Source organism: Sinohyriopsis cumingii, chromosome 8, assembly GCF_028554795.1.
Source record: "Sinohyriopsis cumingii isolate HCF-2022 chromosome 8, ASM2855479v2, whole genome shotgun sequence".
Lineage (NCBI taxonomy): Eukaryota > Metazoa > Mollusca > Bivalvia > Unionida > Unionidae > Sinohyriopsis > Sinohyriopsis cumingii.
In genome coordinates this window covers 90,454,607-90,477,027 of record NC_142968.1, presented here as the reverse complement: position 1 = coordinate 90,477,027, position 22,421 = coordinate 90,454,607, and the positions used below count along the sequence as shown (strand labels likewise).

Sequence of the window (22,421 nt, the reverse complement as noted above, 5' to 3'; positions counted from 1 at the left end):
TAATTTGTGGATCATTATAAAATTTCACAGTAGATTTCTCAAATCAACTGTGAAAATGTTTATTCTAATTACATAAGAAAACCATAAAAAGAAGTTAGCTGTATTTATGGATGACAAACTATTAATCGTAACCGTGATAATAGAAGTTAGTCGTACCGACAACAAATTCACGGACCTATACTTGTGCGTTTCTGTGTATGCGTGTATGTGTATGTATATGTGCAACAGTTTTTCTTACATACAAAACACGGAAGCACTTTACAGAACCTTTCAACTCTCTCCTTAACCTCGATATATATAACTGTAAGTATCCGATTGTAGAAATCGGTACAAATATGTGCTGATTCCTTTTTAAGGAGTAGAAATGGGATCACACTAACATAAGACAACTGCAGACCTCATTGTACGAGAGAGAGAGAGAGAGAGAGAGAGAGAGAGAGAGAGAGAGAGAGAGAGAGAGAGAGAGAGAGAGTATAAACTTCTTATACGGTTGAAATAATGCAATCACATACAGATATAATTACGGGCATAGAAACAGACAAAGCTGGAATTCACGCAGTCAGGCAGGGAAATATTGACAAACAGACAGACAGACATACTTACACATTTTGGATCACATATGTCTGTAGCATGATAGGCTAGATGGCTGAAAGCAATGAAAATGTTGTCACCAGTCCTTGCACTCGTTTCAAAATGCCCGAAGATCAGCGTTTTATCTGCTAACTGTTAAAAAGAAAAACATAATTTAGTCTGAGACATGAAATACATGATTCAATGTCCACTGAGACATGAAAAACATGATTCAATGTCGGCTTGTAAACTTTTATATCAGTATTGCATGGAATATTTGACACAGATACAGGTGTTATTATTTGACACAGATACGAGTCTCGGATTCGGCCAATGTCGGTATGTGAGAAAGCTTGCCCGTAGCTTCTCGTGGGTCGGTGATTCTTTCCGGGGTTTTCCCGGGTTCTTCCTCCACCATTAATACTGGCCGCCGTATATAGCCTATCGTGTGCTGAAAATGGCGTTTAACCCCACAACAGCAACAAGAACGACACAGCAAATGTTGTTATTATTTGACAAAGATACAGATGTTATTATTTGACATAGATATAGATGTTATTATTTGACACAGATATAGGTGTTATTATTTGACACAGATACAGGTGTTATTATTTGAAACAGATACAGGTGTTATTATGTGTAAAAGTGAAGTTACTGATTTATGTATCGTTATGTACTGTATTTGATATTCAAGTATTACGACTTGGTGTACTCCTCGGTAATATTTGTAACCATAGTATTTCTCCAACTTGATACTACAATGACTTTAAAACGTTGACGTTGTTAAGATGATGAGATCCCCGATAAACACATGCGTATTCCACATTTAGTCGTTTTAATGCCTTTATAATAATAATAATAATAATAATAAGCAGCAGCAGCAGCAGCAGTTTATCCAAGATTCTCGGAATGATATAGACCCGGGCTAATATGTGTTTCGTACAGTTAAACATTGAAAAGGAAATATTACCTGTAAGACAAAATGGCATTATTTCAGTATGAAGTGTTATCTGAAGCGTTGTTATATAAGTCGTTAAACGTACCGTAGTTATTTTAAGGGTAAGGGTTACCGTCATTATTTGAACAGGAACTTGATCGTAGTTATTTGAGGCGCGCGCGCGCGCGCGCGCGTGTGTGTGTGTGTGTGTGAGAGAGAGAGAGAGAGAGAGAGAGATTTGGATTTTGGAACGTGGCTTTAAAAAAAATATCGCTACTATGTCTGCAGTGTGGCAGTTTATAGTGATGTCTAGCACTGAGGCACCATGCCGCAGACATGTAGCACGAAGTCCCACCCAGTCACATTATCTTGACATAAGGCCGACCAGTCCTAACACTAAACTCTTAATGCTGAGTGACAAGCTTGGCAACTGTTAGTACCATTTTTGTAAGTCTTTGGTATGACTTGGCCGGGGATTGAACACACGACCTCCGAGGCGGACGCTCTAACCACTAGGCCACCGGAGCGGTATATTTGAGACGTAAAACATGCCCTAATTAATTCAAGAGTAACGTAAGTTATTTCAGGAGTAAAGCTGGTCGTCGTTAATTCAAAAATAACGCTGACTGTCGTTAATTGAAGTGTAACGCTGACCGTCGTTATTTGAAGCGTAATGCGTATCGTAGTTAATTGAAGCGTAAGTTATTTCAGGAGTAAAGCTGACCGTCGCTAATTGAAAAGTAACGCTGACCGTCGTTAATTGAATCGTACAGCGTATCGTAGTTAAAAGAAGCGTAAGTTATTTCAGGAGTAAAGCTGGTCGTCGTTAATTGAAGAGTAACGCTGACCGTCGTTAATTGAATCGTACAGCGTATCGTAGTTAACTGAAATGTAATAATGACGGTAGTTAATTGAAGAGTAACGCTTACGGTACTTAACTGAAAGATTATATTGGCGTAGAAGAACTGTGGATACTTATGATAATATTGTACACTCCAATCTAGAATAACGATGTGTTAAATACGCTCGTACAATGACCTTGTTTATGTATGTTAAGATGCCTCACTTTTATATGCATTCACATTGCAATTTTTAAACGTGTAGGTGAAATAAGGCCTAACATATCGAACATGTAACCAGTAACAGTGGTATCTAAAGCATGAATATAGTGTCACTCTGACCTAGTGTTGGTATGGTTCATTAACTAACGTTAAGATAAATATCCATATAAAACAATTTCATGAGAGTGGGTGAAATATCGTTCTAGGTATTGAAGCTATATGGAACAAATTGCTGAAAACCCAAGTCACTCCAGAGTGAAAAGTAGGTCACGCTGGTATGATTCAATTCCCCTTTCAAATGCAATGTGCATTGGTGAAACAGGATCAAAATATTTAGGGTGCAACAAACAGAAAACTGCAACTAGCAATGTCACACAAAAGTGAAAATTGAGTCACATTGATCTAGTTTAGGTATGGTTAAATTATTTCTCAAGATGTAATCATGCGCCATTTTTCAAGAAAGTAGACGAAAGATGGTCTAATGTATTTAGTGTGTAACGACCGAACAGCTGAAAGTACAAAAGTCACTCAAGTGTGCAACACTGACCTAGATTTGGGTATGGTTTAGTTATTCTTGCCCAGACGTATCGACCGTACATGCTTAATTTCATACGCGCATGCGGAAAGTCTCAAACTCTGTGTGTGTGAAGAACAAAAAGCTAGAGATATAAAAATCACTCAAGCGTGCAAATTTATGTCACTCTGTTCTAGATTCGGCATGACTGCTTTAATCTTTTCAACACACACACACACACACACACACACACAGATATATATATATATATATATATATATATATATATATATATATATATATATATATATATATATATGTACGTTTTCCTGCGTGTAATTGAAATCGACTCTAACAACATACTAAATGAACAAATAATTGAAAAGTCAAGTCTCAGGCGTGGAAATCAGGTCACACTCGCCTAGTTTTGTTTTGGAAAAGTTACTTTTCTCCAGATATAACTATACATCTCGATTTTTTGAGTATAAGTGAAATAGAGTGTAATATAATGGAATTGTAATAACTGAACAGCTTAGAATACAAAAGTCATTCAAGTATGCAAATTAAGCCCCAATAATGTATTGATGGCATAGTTTGTCTTCCTGTTACGACCTACCAATGTTTAGTATGTGTAGGTGAAACTGGGTATGATATATTGATGGGATGACGAAATACTGAGATAGTGAGGAGAGTTAACTTTATGCTGTACATGCGTGCACTGACATTGATAAGTATACAACTACCGTATATGCTTCCTTATAAATAAAATCCAACTGCACACTAAGATCTGCCATTGCATAATGTGTCGACACATCTGGGTCTATGAAGTTTATTTGATGTAATTGAACCTGATGTACATTATGTGACGGCAGATCAGTGTCTAAAATGCTTCCAGTTGGACTCGAGTTTTACTCCACCTCTAAAGACTTTCAAGTAAATTCCTCGCTGTGTGATTAATTCTGAAAAGCATTAGCAGACAGGAGAGATTATACGCTTGACGACAAAGACTTGAAATCTTTATACAATGAAATAAACATTACCTCTTATTAAAACTCCGATGTCATGTTTGTGGGTGCCTTAGAGTTATTCGTGTCATTTAAAAGTCACACAGGGACTGCATTAAACAGGCATTCCCTGATATAAATAATTATATCAAAAAGCCATAGCTTATAAAATAGTTCCTTCCCCGTGATAGCTAAATGCCGCACTTGTTTATTATTTCCAAACTAAAGTAAGTCATCTGCATTGTTACATTTGCAGCATGACATTTTTGCAAGTCACATGTCCGATATCACGTGGATTACAACTGCTTCACACAGTTTTACAAACCGGAGGTAGGAAAAGAAAGAATTTGGGTTTAAGAATAATCTTGCTGGAAACTGAAAAAGGCAAGACGATAAAAGTTACCGGAAATACACGAACTATATACCTCGTCTCCATCTTGTTTCCGGACCTGCCTTTCTTCCGTCAGATCTGCCTTGTTTCCAACAAGGATGGTGGGTATTACTTCATACTTATTGTGACTATGGGCAATTTCCTGCGAAATAAAGTACAAATTATTCATGCTGTATACTTTTGTTGATATATTGTGCTGATATTGTGAGGTTAAAAACACCAGCAAAGAACGGAAAAAATGAACTCTATTATATGAATTCTGAGTCAAGGTAAAAAGTGATGAAAAACTGTAGATAATCACTCATGCATAAATCTATCGAGATTAACAAAAGATACATGTCCATCATGCGAAGTAACTCGTGTAATAGAAACACTTGCCGTGTTCAACATAAAGCTTGGTCGTCCCCCCCCCCCCATTCCACCCAACATCTCTACCCAGCAGCTACGCAAGGGATTGGGGTGGGAGGAAGCGATTACTCCCTGGCTTCAGGTTAATGGGGCGACTTTTATTATAGTTTTAGAGCTGATATTTATTTTCATAGTATTTCACCTTCATTTTAGTGTAGCGTGGGCAATTGTTCACAAAATATATAGAGAAGGTTAAAATACTTGTATTTCGTCTACTGGCTTGATATTTATTTCTATTATACACTTATCGCTTTTTCGCTCAAGAAAGAGCCACAATTTTATTGCCATTTCCTAGAAGAATGATATCAATTCTCTCGTTTTCTGATTCCGTATGACCATTCTCTCAAACGAGGCGGCAACTGCTTTTCGTCTATGTTTCCCTGTTACAACTGAACAAGCATAAACAACTATGCCGTAGCCTCACATGGCATGCTTGTAAAAGGAAATGAGTAACATTCTCTGCAAATAATCTGTAGCATCAAGTTCAAACAATCTGTCCAATCTCTTTGTAAATAAGTGTCCAAATAATTCTGTTATTCCCATGCCAAGACCTCATTGGAGCCTCTCATACGGCTTTTAGCCTGGACTCGGAGACTAACTTTCAGTCATTAAGCTATTGAAAACTTTCGCGATGTAAAATTTTCCAACTGCATAAAAACTGTTAGTTGCATATATGGATCTTATGCGACCATGCCTTACATACAGTGAAAATGAGTGGATGTTCTTTCATATGCTTCCTTCATGAACTGGGATATTCATGCGCGTTGAAACGTTAAACAATTTCTTTCGTTTTTCAGTTAAATCTAGTGATTTTATTCCATTATCTGAAAATTGATTAATACTTTACAAAAATATCATTATCATAGTTATTCGATCTTGTTTGCTAGATAACATCGTGATATTAGCGTCAGCAATTCCAGACCATTCTTCGCGTCTCGTAATTATCCGGATTTCAATGATGATAGCTCGACGCGATCTAGCTATCAAGATTGCATTACTGTGATGATAATTGTTGTTGTTGTTGTTATTGTTGTAGGGTTTAACGCCATTTTTCAGTACACGATTGGCTATACATGGCGGCCAGTACTAGTGGCCGCCATGGAAGAACCCGGGAAATCCCCGGAAAGAACCACCAACCCTCGAGAACCTAGTCACATGCCCACATTGGCTGAATCCGAGACTCGAACCCACGCAGACGGAGGTGAGATGGCAGTGATCCGCAACGGACAGCGCTTTAGACCACTCGGCCACTCAGGGCCCCTACTGTGATGATAATACATACGTATCACAGTTATGAAAGTATCTGCTGTGATGAAAATTACAACTTCTGTGTGCTGAAGAAACGTAATTGAAATAGCAAAAAGGACGCTAACTTGGCGAGTCCTCGAAATACAGATATGAATTTTAACAGTGTATGTGTTACTAATTTCAAAAGTGCACTTAAAACGCTTAACTTTAAAAAAAAAGTGTTCGGCTCACATTGTGCTTATTCTTTATAATTCATCTCCAAAGATCAGAAAGTGAAAAATATAGTCAAGAAGAGAAAGCAAAATTATATTAAGTGCCTATCAGGAGTTAGGCTTATATGTGCCCTCTCAGAGCCAAAATCAACCACCATCATTCAGATATAAAAATATAGAAAACTGTGTTATTACAGGGATTATCAGAGCCAGAATCAACCACCATCATTTAGATATCATATATAGATAACTGTGTGATTACAGGAATTATCAGAGCCAGAATCAGCCACCATCATTTAGATATCAAATATAGAAAACTATGTGATTACAGGGATTATCAGAGCCAAAATCAGCCACCATCATTTAGATATCAAATATAGAAAAATGTTTGATTACAGGGATTATCAGAGCCAGAATCAACCACCATCATTTAGATATCACATATAGAAAACTGTGTGATTACAGGGATTATCAGAGCCAGAATCAACCACCATCATTTAGATATCAAATATAGAAAACTGTGTGATTACAGGGATTATCAGAGCCAGAATCAACCACCATCATTTAGATATCAAATATAGAAAAATGTGTGATTACAGGGATTATCAGAGGAAAAATCAGGGAAATGCCCTTTCTTTTCTCTTTTTTAAATTTTAACCCATTTCAAAAGTGCGAGCCTCGGTAACGGAAACATCACTTTTCATTTTTTCAGGCGCATTTACACGCCAACCAACCAACCACCAACCAGTCAATGTACATACACACAAACAAACAAACATCCGTACGTACATGTGTACAATGCTATAGTCGATATATGTACCTTTTATGGAACTATTAGTGGAATTACCGAGGGGCAAATATCAAGAGATGCGTTACAAGAAGGAAACTGTTGGAGGAGGATTAATGAAGTTTCCTTTCTGATGGAAACTGAGAAGAGTGAGTGGGTGCAGACAGCCTTGAATGGCGGGGGGTACGTGGGTGCAATGTTGAATGGGGGTGGGGAGACTGTAGCAAGCCGGGTAATGAAATGAGTATATATACAACGAAGCAATCATCCTTTTCATGACATTTCTTATGAGAAGTATTTTAAATTGAAGCCTACTCTCGATTTTAAATACAGGAACACAACGGACGGAAAAAACGTTCCAACTAAATATTTTACCGCATTCACAAGTTGCAGCCAGAAAGGTACGTTGCTGAAGGAGTCTACGTTAGTGACGTCATAAACTATTGCAATACCCTGAAAAAGAAAAAGAAAACATCATCATACTGAGAAATTCATTCAGTTGGCACGCTACATTGGAATTATTTTCTGGAATTCACACAATTAGTACGCCACTTTTCGAAATATTTTAAATAATATTATTGGTACACCATACTTAAATTATTTTCAAAAAATTTATGATATTGGTACGCCTATTAGAATTTTTAAAACATGAAAAATGACTCAGATTTCTATTTGTTTACAATGACTAGATATAGTGAAACCACGCCTGGCCCGATTCTATGTACAAAAGCAATAAACACTTATCAATAAATTGTCATCGAATTTTCGAAACATGTATTGATATAGATAACAGTGCAAATTCAAAACGATTTTCCAGCGTTTCGGGCTAAACAAGCTCTTCGTCAGGGGAAGAATAAAACAACGTGCATATACAAAACAAACACTTAGCACAAACTTTAGGAAACATTCTGAACTCCTACATGTTCGAATCACTAGGGACAGTTTACAACACGAGATGTAACAATACAAATCTGTGCAGAAATAATAGACGAGCGAGTTCATGTGTCTATCACATAGCAAGCCAGTATGTTTTGATCCAAATCGTAATGTTGTGAACAAAGGACTGCAAGAAAGCGTGGCGAGAAATTGTATCACGGTAGAGTTATACAAGGAGGTTCTGAAAGAAAGTTGTTAAGATAATTGTGTGTCGGGATAATAAAAATAACTAAATATTAGCGCAAAATTTGCGTCTGGTGCCAAACTGATGAATGGCTGTAACTTTGACAACGCTGCAACAGAAGGTTAGATTTTTTTTTCTTCATTTAGGCCAATTCCCCATGAATTTTCAGTTGAAGTATCCATTATTGTTCCTTACGTCCGCACTCTTAAGTCAGTCCACCCCAGCATAGATTCAATCGGTAGTATCTCGAGGGACTCGACTTAATGTCTTTTCGAGTTGTGGTGGTTGTCGACTTTCGCGTTGATATTGTTATGAATGTGGGTTTTGTGGTTATTGATTCGCTTTCTGAAAACAATGGTTTCTCCAACATATTGAATGGCACAGATTTTGCATGTCAGAAGATGGATTTATTATTGGCTCGACATCTTAATTTCTGACTGATTGTAAAGTTGACTCAGGTCTAACTTCTAAAAGAGTTGTTCTCGGGCATATTGAACTCCCCGAGTCCCTTTTCAAAAGTGGCTGGAGTAGAGCATATGCGTTTGGTTCAAATGCACCTACCGTAAGGGAGATTTTTTATTACGTGGAAGGGTGGCAGCTGGTTGGAGTAGTTATTGGTGAAAGTCAGCAGGTTCAGAATATAGGTCAGTTTCTATGTTCTCCTTCCCTCTCCAGAAGGGGAATTTGAGTATCCAAAAAGATATCGGACATATTCGATGACTCCTACGTAAATGTAGGGTGAAAGTTATCGGCGAATTCCATAAACATTTTGAAATTGTCGCCCGTTTCAATCCATTTCGATTTTATGTTGTCAATGAATCTACGGCAGCATTTGGGTCTATATGGTGCTTAGTTGAGAAGCCTTTTCTCTAGTCTTCCCATGAAAATGCTGGCAAACGAAGGTGCCAGTTTAGTTTCAATTGCAGTCCCATTAATTTGTAGGAAGATTCTTTGTTGAATACAAAATTGTTAAACTTGGGAACCTGTGTTAAAAAAGTTTGACCTTGGAAGGGATAGATCAGGATAACAATTACATGCTTCGTTGCAGGTTGTGATACCTTCGTCGTGTGGGACGTTGGTGTATAAAGAATATGCATCCATGGTGACGATGTGATTGTTATTCGGGGGGTTAGTTTTGTGTTTTGTTGAGATGGTAAGTAGTATCTTGAATATTTGAAGGCAGTTTTCTCACAAAAGGTCGAATGTGAAAGTCAACAAATTCAGATAATTTTCAGTGGGATGTCTGTTTCCGGAAATTATTAGCCTCCCCGGCTTACCGGCTTTGAATATTTTAGGGAGTAAATAAAATCTCCATGGTTTGGGGTCCTGGAAATATTGACTAATCATTTGGTTTCTTAAAATGGCTTCCTCGGGAGAGAATCTGATTCATGTGAAAAGTTAAAGTCAACTGATAGAAAAAGAAACGAGCAAAGAAGAAAAATAGTAAATAAAAGAAATCAACTAACAACCCCAAGAAACCAGTCCATACAATGTGTGGCAACTATTTATTTCCAATACACCAGCTTCATTAAGAAGGACATAGCTTACAGCCTTGCAAAGGATCACATGTAAATGCAATATCTCTGAAAAAATAAAATTAACTTTTTGTATTTATAAATATAGCATACATGAAACAGATAGCTAGGTAATATTATGCAGGTGGATACATTGGTAATATTATGTAGGTGGATAGGTAGGTAATATGGTGTAGGTGGATAGGTAGGTAATATGGTGTAGGTGGATATGTAGGAGGATAGGTAGGTAACATGGTGTAGGTGGATATGTATGTAATTTGGTGTAGGTGGATAGGTAGGTTATATTAAGTAGGAGGCGAGGTATGTAGGTGGACGATTGTAGGCAGTATTATGTATGTCGATAATTAGGTAATATTTTGTAGGTGGATAGGTAGATAATATTAGGTAGGTGGATAGATAGGTAATATTATGTATATGTATAGGTAGGAGGATAGGTAGGTAATATTATGTTGGTGGATAGGTAGGCAATATGGTGTAGGTGGATAGGTAGGAGGATAGGTAGGTAATATGGTGTAGGTGGATAGGTAGGAGGATAGGTAGGTAATATGGTGTAGGTGGATGGGTAGGAGAATAGGTAGGTAATATGGTGTAGGTGGATAGGTAGGAGGATAGGTAGGTAATATGGTGTAGGTGGATTGGTAGGAGGATAGGTAGGTAATATGGTGTAGGTGGATAGATAGGAGTATAGGTAGGTAATATGGTGTAGGTGGATAGGTAGGAGGATATGTAAGTAATATGGTGTAGGTGGATAGGTAGGAGGATAGGTAGGTAATATGGTGCATGTGGATAGGTAGGTGGATAGGTAGGTAATATGGTGTAGGTGGATAGGTAGGAGGATAGGTAGGTAATATGGTGTAAGTGGATAGGTAGGAGGATAGGTAGGTAATATGGTGTAGGTGGATAGGTAGGAGGATAGGTAGGTAATATGGTGTAGGTGGATAGGTAGGTAATATGGTGTAGGTGGATAGGTAGGTAATATGGTGTAGGTGGATAGGTAGGAGTATAGGTAGGTAATATGGTGTAGGTAGATAGGTAGGAGGATATGTAAGTAATATGGTGTAGGTGGATAGGTAGGAGGATAGGTAGGTAATATGGTGTATGTGGATAGGTAGGTGGATAGGTAGGTAATATGGTGTAGGTGGATAGGTAGGAGGATAGGTAGGTAATATGGTGTAGGTGGATAGGTATGAGGATAGGTAGGTAATATTGTGTAGGTGGATAGGTAGGTGGATAGGTAGGAGGATAGGTAGTTAATATGGTCTAGGTGGATAGGTAGATACTATGGTGTAGGTGGATAGGTAGGAGGATAGGTAGGAAATATGGTGTAGGTGGATAGGTAGGAGGATAGGTAGGTAATATGGTGTAGGTGGATAGGTAGGAGGATAGGTAGGCAATATGGTGTATGTGGATAGGTAGGAGGATATGTAGGTAATATGGTGTATGTGGATAGGTAGGTGGATAGGTAGGTAATATGGTGTACGTGGATAGGTAGGAGGATAGGTAGGTAATATGGTGTAGGTGGACAGGTAGGAGGATAGGTAGGTAATGTGGTGTAGATGGATAGGTAGGAGGATAGGTAGATAATATGATGTAGGTGGATAGGTAGGTAATATGGTGTAGGTGGATAGGTAGAAGGATAGGTAGGTAATATGGAGTAGGTGGATATGTAGGAGGATAGGTGGGTAATATTGTGTAGGTGGATAGGTAGGCAATATGGTGTAGGTGGATAGGTAGGAATATAGGTAGGTACTATGGTGTAGGTGGATAGGTAGGAGGATAGGTAGGTAATATGGTGTAGGTGGATAGGTAGGCAATATGGTGTAGGTGGATAGGTAGGAGGATAGGTAGGTAATATGGTGTAGGTGGATAGGTAGGTGATATGGTGTAGGTGGATATGTAGGAGGATAGGTAGGTAATATTGTGTATGTGGATAGGTAGGTGGATAGGTAGGAGGATAGGTAGGTAATATGGTGTAGGTGGATAGGTAGGAGGATATGTAGGTAATGTGGTGTAGGTGGATAGGTAGTTACTATGGTGTAGGTGGATAGGTAGGAGGATAGGTAGGTAATATGGTGTAGGTGGATAGGTAGGAGGATAGGTAGGTAATATGGTGTAGGTGGATAGGTAGGAGGATAGGTAGGTAATATAGTGTAGGTGGATAGGTAGGAGGATAGGTAGGTAATATGGTGTAGGTGGATAGGTAGGAGGATAGGTAGGTAATATGGTGTAGGTGGATAGGTAGGAGGATAGGTAGGTAATATAGTGTAGGTGGATAGGTAGGAGGATAGGTAGGTAATATGGTGTAGGTGGATAGGTAGGAGGATAGGTAGGTAATATGGTGTAGGTGGATAGGTAGGAGGATAGGTAGGTAATATGGTGTATGTGGATAGATAGGTAATATGGTGTAGGTGGATAGGTAGGAGGATAGGTAGGTAATATGGTGTAGGTGGATAGGTAGGAGGATAGGTAGGTAATGTGGTGTAGGTGGATAGGTAGGAAGATAGGTAGGTAATATGGTGTAGGTGGATAGCTAGGTAATATGGTTTAGGTGGATAGGTAGGTGATATGGTGTAGGTGGATAGGTAGGAGGATAGGTAGGTAATATGTTGTAGGTGGATATGTAGGTAATGTGGTGTAGGTGGATAGGTAGGAGGATAGGTAGGTAATATGGTGTAGGTGGATAGGTAGGTAATATGGTGTAGGTGGATAGGTAGGAGGATAGGTATGTAATATGGTGTAGGTGGATAGGTAGGTAATATGGTGTAGGTGGATAGGTAGGTGGATAGGTAGGAGGATAGGTAGGCTATATTTGGTAGGAGGCGATGTATGTAGGTGGACGATTGTAGACAGTATTATGTAGGTTGATAGGTAGATTTTATTATATAGGTGGATAGATAGGTAATATTATGTGGGAGGATAGGTAGGTACTATTAGGTAGGTGGATATGTAGGTAGTAATAGGTAAGTGGATAGGTAGGTAATATTAGGTAGGTGTATAGGTAGGTAATATTATATAGGTGGATAGGTAAACATGTACCTTTACTCCTTTGAATTGCCATCTATTCATGGAATGAAACCTAGTTTGTCCTGCTGTGTCCCTGAAAAGAAATGTTTTCTATATTCAAGAAAGAACCCTAATTTGTGGTTGTAGACTTTCATTGTATTGCTATGAAATCCACCAAGCACTAAATTTTAACCAATATTTATCAATCAATAATGTCTCCAAGCACAGAAGCACATTCTTATATCCTGTGACATATACTTTTATATGAAATTATTAAGAAGGGGAGAAGGTCGTTTAAACAGGATTATTGAATTGCCTTATCACGAATTACCAGGAAATATTTCCTGTAATAATACATACAGAAAGATCGAACAAAAGCCGCACATTTGCTGCAAATTAAGCGCGTGAGTTTTCTTCTCTGTTGACCAGCCCAGTTAGAAACCTCAATGAGCCACAACTCACCAGCATAAATAAATAAATAAATTCATTCACTGAGCTAGCTGGCGGAATCATAGTTTCAAGGTAAAGATTTTATTGTTGGTTTATAGGCTGAAATGTGAGTCCGACCTGTAGCGTAAGAGTGGGCTTCCTCCTTAGTAAGCATGGCTGTTTTGAGAGCTGTCGTTTTGTTCTCTTAAAATCTTATTTAGTTATTCAGTCATGTATTTTGTTTATATACTGAATCAAGCATCAACTACTCTAAGATAATAACTACTTATCGGTGACCAGTCTTATAGTAGTTCAATATCATCTACTTCAAGTTAATAACTGCTTATCGGTGTTCAATCATAGTGTATACTAATTTAAATATAAACTACTTTAAGTTAATAACTGCTTATCGGTGTTCAATCATAATGTATACTAATTCAACTATCAACTACTTTAAGTTAATAACTGCTTATCGGTGTTCAATCAGTTTGTAAACTAATCATATATCAATTACACTAAGTTAATAACTGCTTATTGGTGTTTAGTTATAATGTATACTAATTAAAAAAGTTAATAACTACTTATCGGTGTTCAATCTCAGTGTATACTAACTTTAAAAAAAGATACTCTAATAACTACTTATCGGTGTTCAATCACAGTGTATACTAATTTTTTTTATAAAAACTACTCTAAGTTAATAACTACTTATCGGTGTTTAATCAAAGTGTATACTAATTCAAAAATGAACTACTCTAAGTTAATATATCTTATCGGTAATCAATCATATTGCAAACCAAGTGGAAATCTCCATTTTTGGAGCTGCAATGTCGATTATTTTTAAAATAACAACCGAATCGAGAAGGAAAAAAAAAACAAATCACAAAACGAAAATGTAATTGTTCAATAGCGGTTTCCGGGAGAATGAGGCCTTACGTCCTAATCAGACTCTTGGTAGCGTGCATTTTCATGAATCTATGTACACGACAAAGGTCTGACTGGATAGTTTCGTATTTTGACACCTTAATTTTTAAGGTAGAAGGCATGAGCCTAATTATCCTAAGCCTAGCATTTATAAATTCACACAGAAGCTAAATCTGCAATGTTGGTTTTATTTACTTTGAGTTTGACTTGAAAATAGGTATGCTTGTTTGGTGACTGCCTGTCACAAATTAGACTAGCATTAAGGATCAAATGCGTAACTTGGGCTGCAAATGAACAGCCGACTTTGCTTAAGTACATATGGATGTGTCCTACAGAGGTTAATATCTAAAAATCTAGATGGTAGAGGGGTGATGAAAAGTATGCTAATTTGTTATAGTACTAGTGAACTTTATTCATGCATAAGGCACATACTGATAATTTTGTCATAGGATATTATTGAAAACAAATCCTCACACACATTACCCTTTTACATAATCGTATTAGTAAATGTCACGGGTACTGTTGGTTCAAACTGCCCTATGGCTTCAAACAGACTCAAATAAGATCTTAAGGAATTTTTATTGACAAAGGTAGAATCAAAAGGTCTGGTACACAACGTCTGGTCGTCCCTGGTAACGTATATCTTGGATACGTTGACGTGTAGGAACTGGAAAGGGTTTTGACCAATAGTCATTAGAATACATTATATTCAATATTGGATCGGAGTTAAGAGGTAATGATGAAGGTTTTGACCCCGCTCGTTGTAAGGGATACCTAGTTGTGTTTCTCGTCAGTCTGACTGATGGCGTTTCTAACTTTATGTATGACTTCCATACGTCACATGTCACATAGTCTGGATTCTTCTATGGTTATTTTGTACTAGTTAGTATAAGACACGAAATGGAACACGGAGCTATTTCGATTAAGTCGCAGACATACATCCACTCCATTCAACAAATATTTGTTTTGCAAACACATGTCCAAACGATCAATCATTTCCAAACTATTCCTTGTTTCATCCTCTTTTGTCGGTCGGTTAATCCACTATTGCTAGGGTCGCCGTCCACTGTCAATTCTGTTTGTGCAACACACACAATATGTTTGGATTTCCACGCGTGTATTCTTGACTTCTTTTCCATAAATCAGAAGGTTCTCAAGGTAAGTTCAGTACAGGTAGGTGTCTATGCTACTGCTGACACATTTGTTCTTCAGGTACAAATCCACTTTGCTGAACAAGGGATGCACGACATTGTTGATAGGAGTCACTCTAATATGCACACCTGGATTTTCGTCAGTTTTCATGACTTTAACTTTCAGATAAAAGTATTTTTATTCAGATCGATGCAATCTTCGGTTTGTTTTTGGACTTCAAACTCGATGGGAGCTGAAGAGACGACACGGGATGGAAATTTCCCTTAGTAATTTTGCATTGTCGTCGCCTGCGGGGGGGGGGGGGGCGTGGCAAACAGATCGCGTTTTGTCTTTGCACATTCACAAGAATCATGTTACATCTTTTTTGATGTAATCAAAATCGTCCAAATTCGACGGTTCCTCTCTTCTTTTTATGGTAGCGGCTGTCAGGTCTGAATGGATTTCTAAATATCTATCCGTTTTGTCCTTGCTGTGGCATGGATGATATATCAATGGTTTTGACAGATGTATCAAGTGAATTTCCATCAAAGTCACTGTATGGTTTGATGTAATTTTGCCGTGAACGACACAGTTGTGTAGTTGTTAAACGCGTCTATAGAACCATAACTTTGTAAAGTCAAATACATTTGATAGTTATAGTTAGATCGTTCTTGTTCCCTAAGAGTCATCAGAAGTCACAAAGGATAAAATGACCATCTGACAGTTTCAAGGGTTACTGTGACAGGAGGGGTTGATGCTGGTGCTGGTATCACTAACGTTGTTGTTAAAACTGCAGACTTATTTCAAAGAGGGATTGGGAAGAAGATAGTCAATACAATTGCTAAGTTAAACAATATGCAATTCTTTTCCCCGTGTTCCAAACTCAATTTCTAACAGAAGCGCCATTAAGATCTGAAAAAAGAAGACAATTTGATTTTCCGAAACACGTTTTCCACACAACATCGGCTAATGCTGTTGTTTCATTTTTTTTCTTTTGGTCTTTTTCAATTCTTGGACAGATAAATTCGGAGAAGGGAATGGAGTAATTAACAGCATGTTCGCAATCTCCACTTCTTTTTATACTTAAAGATTTGTGAAGCAGCAATCAAAGATGGATGGATATCGTTGGCATAAATGTTGTTTTAATTTTTTTCTAAATGACTGATTTGTAAATTCAGTACCTTTGTCAGTTTACCATTGCAAAGGATGTTGACTTCTTTGCTTCAAAACGATTTTTAAAGCTTGAACTAATTCCTAACTTGTTCTGGATGTCAAAGGAAATATTCAAACCGATTTTGGAAAAAAAGCATATGTGCGACACTAAGTTCGACACGTCTGCTACATTGTCTTGCCTTTAAACATTGAGTCTTTTTACTTTCGTAAGACTTCGATGCTCCTAGGTTCGTTTGGCAATTTGGATTGCAACGCTTGGCGTATCCGATAAGCAATACGAGTGGGTAAAGAAGTTCTTTGTGGAGATAATTGTTTTTTTCTTATTGTCTTCTTTTTCACTTCTCTCATCACTTCTTTCCCTTCTATATTGTGCTGGAAAGGGTGTCGATATTTTTATAAACAAAATAGACTTTCATTTCTCGCCAATTTGAAATATCTGAAGGTTTCACATTGGAGAAAATGTACTTGACCAGAGGAAGTTTTCAATTCTACTAACTCTTCTATTATTCATACTCATGGCCATGTCTGTCGTCGTCTTTGTATCTGCTGCTCTATTTTCCTTCGGTCTTCATAACTTTCTTGAAACCTCTAAAGCTAGTTTGGCAGTCTCGTCTAAAGTTCTCTGATGAAACAGCTGAAGACGTTCCGGTAACTGTCTATACCGTTGGAAGGTATTCGTGTCTGACAAATCTGCTCGATCCATCAAGGATTGTAACTCTTATTGCAAGTTTGATATCTTCGCGAGATTAGGAGAGGGTGTAATTGAGGTATTTATTTGCCATTCTGATAATTAAGATTCATCAACCGTTGGAAAGGGCTAGAGGTAATGTTTGTCCCTTTGTGAAGTACAGGTGTACAGGTTTGATGTCCTTCCAGAAAGCACATTCCTTTTTATGTTCACTTCATTACAACCATTATAAAAGATCCAGCTATTGTTCTTACCGGTGGAGCTTCCACTTTGGCTAGCAACGGTTCTGTCATACATCGGATTAAGTGTTCCTCGTCAGCTGAGCACTTCTTTTCTTTTCACTATTTGTTGAAGAGTGCAACAATGTCATCCTAATCTCTGATTATGTGTACTGGTCAAGGGAATCGTTCCTTTCAACACTTTAAACAACAATCATAGTTCTTATCGATGAATGTCTTTACGTGCAAGTCTGAATAATTTATTTGAGCAAAAGAGCATCATCTTTGATAAGAACCTAAAACGCATCCAATGTTTGTGGCTGTACGGGGAAACCTTTCTTCCTCTTCTTTAAAGGCATCTTTGGAAGTCGTCGATGTTGTGACTGAACTCTTTGAGTATAACATCTTGGTCAGAGGAATTCAAGTGACTAGTTAAACACTTTTACTTCTGTAGAGAATTGGTCAACATGGGTTGTGGAACGTCGCACCAATTTGCTTTTGGGTACCACTGGACGACGAGATGTTATCATTAGACTAAATCGCGCATGTGCTTGCTGAGACAAATATAGTAAGCTTTCATGCTCTTTCTTGTACTTTTTCTTAGGGAAGCGACCCTTTTGGCAGCCAAAAGGACTAAGGAAGACGAAGAAATGTACGAGGCCCTTAAGAGATAAGTCTTCATTTCTTCATCAGAATTGGAAACACTTGTTTTAAAGCTGGCGTCATCACGTACAGGGATGAAGATAAAGAAGAGGAGATATAAGCAGATGTTGTTGTGCTGCCTACTGGTCAAGGTTCCTGCAAGCATGTGTGCATTCTAACCGAAGTATATCTTTCCTGAGGGTGCAGTGTGAATTTTCTCTTTGTTCTTCTTCTTGGAAGAGGGTGGTTTATAGTGTGCACTCACTGATATTCTCCTGTTCTTCTTAGTTTTTTTTATTGCATTCTGCTCTTTTGTCTTTGACTATGGTATTGGGATGTCACTGTGGATGTGAACGATTCATAACCTAGAAATCTACTTCTTTTCGCATTCAGTCTAACGGGCTTCTTGGTTTGGGTATCGATTACATGACCGGTAAGATGTTTTAAGGTAACGTTACAAGAAATCGTTGCGTTTGATGAGGGATAAGAATAATTCCCTGCCGTAATTGATGTGCTGTCAATGTAAACTATCGTAGTACTTATATGAGACCGGCTCCTAACAAATCCAACCCCACTTATTCAACTGATCGCGCGAATGACTTGAGGCCGAGGTGTGTTTTATTGAAGCCAGTCTCGATCCCATATCTTAACGTGGAATTCATTCTACAAATGAATTGGATTACCCTCCAATGTATATCAGTAACTTACCAAGTCGATTGCCACTCTTTGAAACATCACGATCCCAAATGTGTGATTTGTGTTCGATTCAACGCTTGACAAATTCGATTTTGTCTGAACTCAGTCAAGCAGTCAACATGTTAGACGATGGCATAGTGCCGCCTAACTTTGTTGATTTGACCTTTCATAACGGTGGATGCAGCCATAGCCTTTGAGTGGTTTTGGAAATTCTTAGACGGCAGAAGGGACAGAACACATTTTATAAAGAAAACAAACAAGCATGCTTATCTGGATTAAAGAGTTCTAATTTCTCTCTTTCAATCTTATATTTTATTTTTCCAAGGGAAAAAAGTAAAAAGAAGTTAACTTAACAACTGACTTCGTTATTTTTCTCTAAGACTATTTTGAAAGCATATGGTCTATAAATCCAAATTTTTCCACGTTCGTACTTCACATGACTTCATTTGCAATTCAACACTTCTGGCGGAATGTATATACTGTAATCTTACAGTTTACATTTATATCTAATTAGCTCATAGACCTGCAAGAGCCAAGGGCAAGTTACCAGATGGCAGGAAGCCATAAAAAGTAAGATAATTATGCCTCAGACGGTTCATTGCATATTTTCTTCTTTGTAATCTTTGTCTTTTCAAGACAATTCTTATAGTAAAAAAGTAATTCCACAATTAATGAATTCATTACAGCTTCACTGATGTCAAAGAGCACATGGTCCAAGGTTATATAAAAATACTCCCGGATTATATATAATACATGGACGCAGGAGATAAAACGATTTTTTTACAAGGATTCTGATAGGGAAATGAGAAATGTGAAATATACATAAGTTTAAAAATGGATTTATTTAGTATCACAAACTGTATGGGACCGTCCATTTAGTACATATGCATGGAGGGGGGAGAGAGTTAACCCAGATGTATACGCTTGCGTATGGTGGGTCTACTAATAATAATCGTACGCATAGGAAAGGGGGGTGGGGGGGCTAAACCTCAATAATAATTTATGCAATACGTAACCTGTTCGACTGGTTTCAGTTGGCGTTTGAATTTTAGCAGACACTAGACAAACTTTTTAAAGTTACACAGCTTATTTCTTTGATGCAGCTAGACATTCAAAGTCGATGGAATATCTTTTTATTAAACACGTTAATGATATTTTTTGCGTACGTACTAAATGGATGGCCCCTATATGCAGTCCAACGTCCATAATTTATATCTTCCATCAACAAAGGCCTGCTATATACAGCCAGAGTCTGCTTTATTCAACTTGGAATTTAGAATTTACCACATATATGTAATATTTTGGTTTACTGACGGATTCGGTATTTACCTCAGAATGGCTGGTTATTAGATGTCCTATAAACTACAAGGAAATGTTTATATACAGTCGGTTCTTGTTAAAACGACACTCGTTTCAACTGATTATTAGCTTAACGATGAAAACTAGGTCGGAACAAACGTACACTCTGTTAAATTTATCCGTCCAGACGGAATATACGAGTTCCGACAATGACGTTGATTTATTTTTGTAGCAAACATGCAATTTTGCATATAAAAATGGAATTTTACAACGATAAATATCAATCAAAATTTTTATCAAACATGACGCACTCGGGATCGTGTATTTTTATTTATTTTTATTTTTTTAATTTTTTTTTTGCGGATAAGAACCTAGTGGTATTTTTTGTTTAAAATGTATGTCACTTTCTGATGTAATGATATGAGTCCATTGATCAGGATAACATATAAAGAGCCGTTGTGACGTTGTGATAAATTATGTATGTCAGCTTGCATTTAAATTTAAAGGGATGCGAAATACCCCATAGAAAGAAAAAGACCAACCCAAGTTTTGGTCTCGGTAAAAAAAAGAAGAAATTATCGACATCCAGGAACGTTTGCTTGCAAACTAGATAATATTTAAGGAAATTAGTTATCATTCTTGTTTCTGCTTTTCCTTTTCTTCTTTCTCGTGCTATTATTACATCGTGTTAAAGCTTAATAAGAAAGATAACTCGTGTCCCAAAAATACATAAATCGATGCAATGATAAACATGATATTATAACCAAATCGCTTGCAACCAATTTGGTCACTGCAACGAGAGTTCACCGTATATAGTAAGGTGGGGGGGGGGGATAAACAGACAAATGCGCCCCATTTAAGCGGAAAATTAAAAAAATCCGGACAAACTTTTAAAATATGGGAAAGACTACAAGTAATACTAAAATTGTGAAATCGACACGGCGTTTTGCAGAATTAAATAAATATATAAGGGAAAAAATTAAATTTTTTATAAATTATAACAAATAAAATATACGAACTTTGCAAATTAACAAAATAACGAAACTTGAAAATTTACTATTTTCTTATTTATTTTCACAAAAACTAAAGTTCTGAAAAAGACACGAAACGTTAACAAATTACTGGATACTTTTTTTTAGGGGGATGACACGTAATATTCAGTAGTATTTTTAGCTCTAGTAGCCTCGATTCCCTAGAAAAGGGAGTTGGGGGTTAACAGTGACCAAGGTTGCAATTTTAAGTGTGACGAGAACGAAGAAACTAATAACCATCCATCCCTCACTTTAACTAAGCAACGCCCACGCATACAAGCAAAATGGACAAAGGAAAGGCGAGTTTTGTGATGATAGTTAATAAAAAAAATAGTTACAAAACCACACCAACTGTTATGTCCAAAACAGAAAAGAGAATAGTAATAAATGATTGTCACTGAGACCTACCTATGGACAAAGATCACATATATATAATGGAGTGAGAACAATGGTGAAGAAAGACCTCGAAACATTGCTACACTGACGAACAATGTTTGACTTTGGCGTAAGTCAAAGGTTCCATGTGCTTTAAGAGAGTGACAGTCTCTAAACACAAAACATCTTCGACTCAGCTGACCGATCGAGACCACTCACCTGAGTTCTCACCTTTTTGCAAATGTACTGGAGTGTTAGTACTTGTCGCCTCTTTAAAACTAATCAAAGCAGTACGAGAAAGAGTGTATGTGGGTGGGGGTGGGGGTGGGGGTAGGGGTATGTATGGGTGTGGGTGTGTGGGTGTCAGCGCCGGATCAGGTCAAGTGATGGGATGGTTGACGTGGAACCCGCCGCCATCCAATCCTGAATGTCGTATTGTAGCACCTTATGATCATTTTCATATCTAACCAGCGAGCAAGTTGACTTCAAGAAACTTTCAAGTGACAGCAACCACACAACCACACAATTACGCTTACATTGTCAGATTCAAATTTACATCCTTAGAATTAAATTGTATTAATTTTAGTCTTTTGGCGAACGCAGCTGTCTAAGCATTCTAATCAACTATGCGAGCCAATGTCCGCTTTTTCTAGTATTTTCCCCCTTACAAAAGTAAAAGTTTGAAAGAGAAATTAGAATGTTTAGTCAAAAGTTAAACACAACTGTTCCTTTTTCCGTAAAAATGCTTTGTGCATTATGTGTTCGTCTGAGAATTTTCAAAAGAGGTTATGGCTGCATCGTCCATTATCAAAGTGACAAATATACGGTCAGACCATCAAAGTTTGGAGGCATTGTATCATTACAGTGTCTTCAGCATGTTTATTGCAGGACCAGACAAACCCTAGTGTGTCAAACGTGTTGATAAATAGAACTCATTTTATTGGATCATCCTCTACAATGCACCGTGCACCAAGTATGGAGAAGATGAAGAAAAAAATTAAACTTTGGTCTAATGAAAAGTAAGATTT

At 37.5% G+C, this 22,421-nt stretch overlaps 1 protein-coding gene across 3 annotated transcripts in view; it reads right to left on the bottom strand.

Moving 5' to 3' along the window:
- LOC149794125 (ras-related protein Rab-1A-like) overlaps positions 1-22,421 on the bottom strand; it is a 62,642-nt gene that overhangs the window by 3,356 nt on the left and 36,865 nt on the right. For all 3 annotated transcript variants that reach the window (XM_089968113.1, XM_089968111.1, XM_089968114.1), the window contains exons 4-7: positions 12,824-12,884; positions 7,508-7,585; positions 4,512-4,619; positions 604-723 (exon numbers count right to left, since the gene is read on the bottom strand). In XM_089968113.1, coding sequence (XP_089824239.1) covers positions 604-723; positions 4,512-4,619; positions 7,508-7,585; positions 12,824-12,884 — 367 coding nt within the window. The remainder of the gene's footprint in view (positions 1-603; positions 724-4,511; positions 4,620-7,507; positions 7,586-12,823; positions 12,885-22,421) is intronic.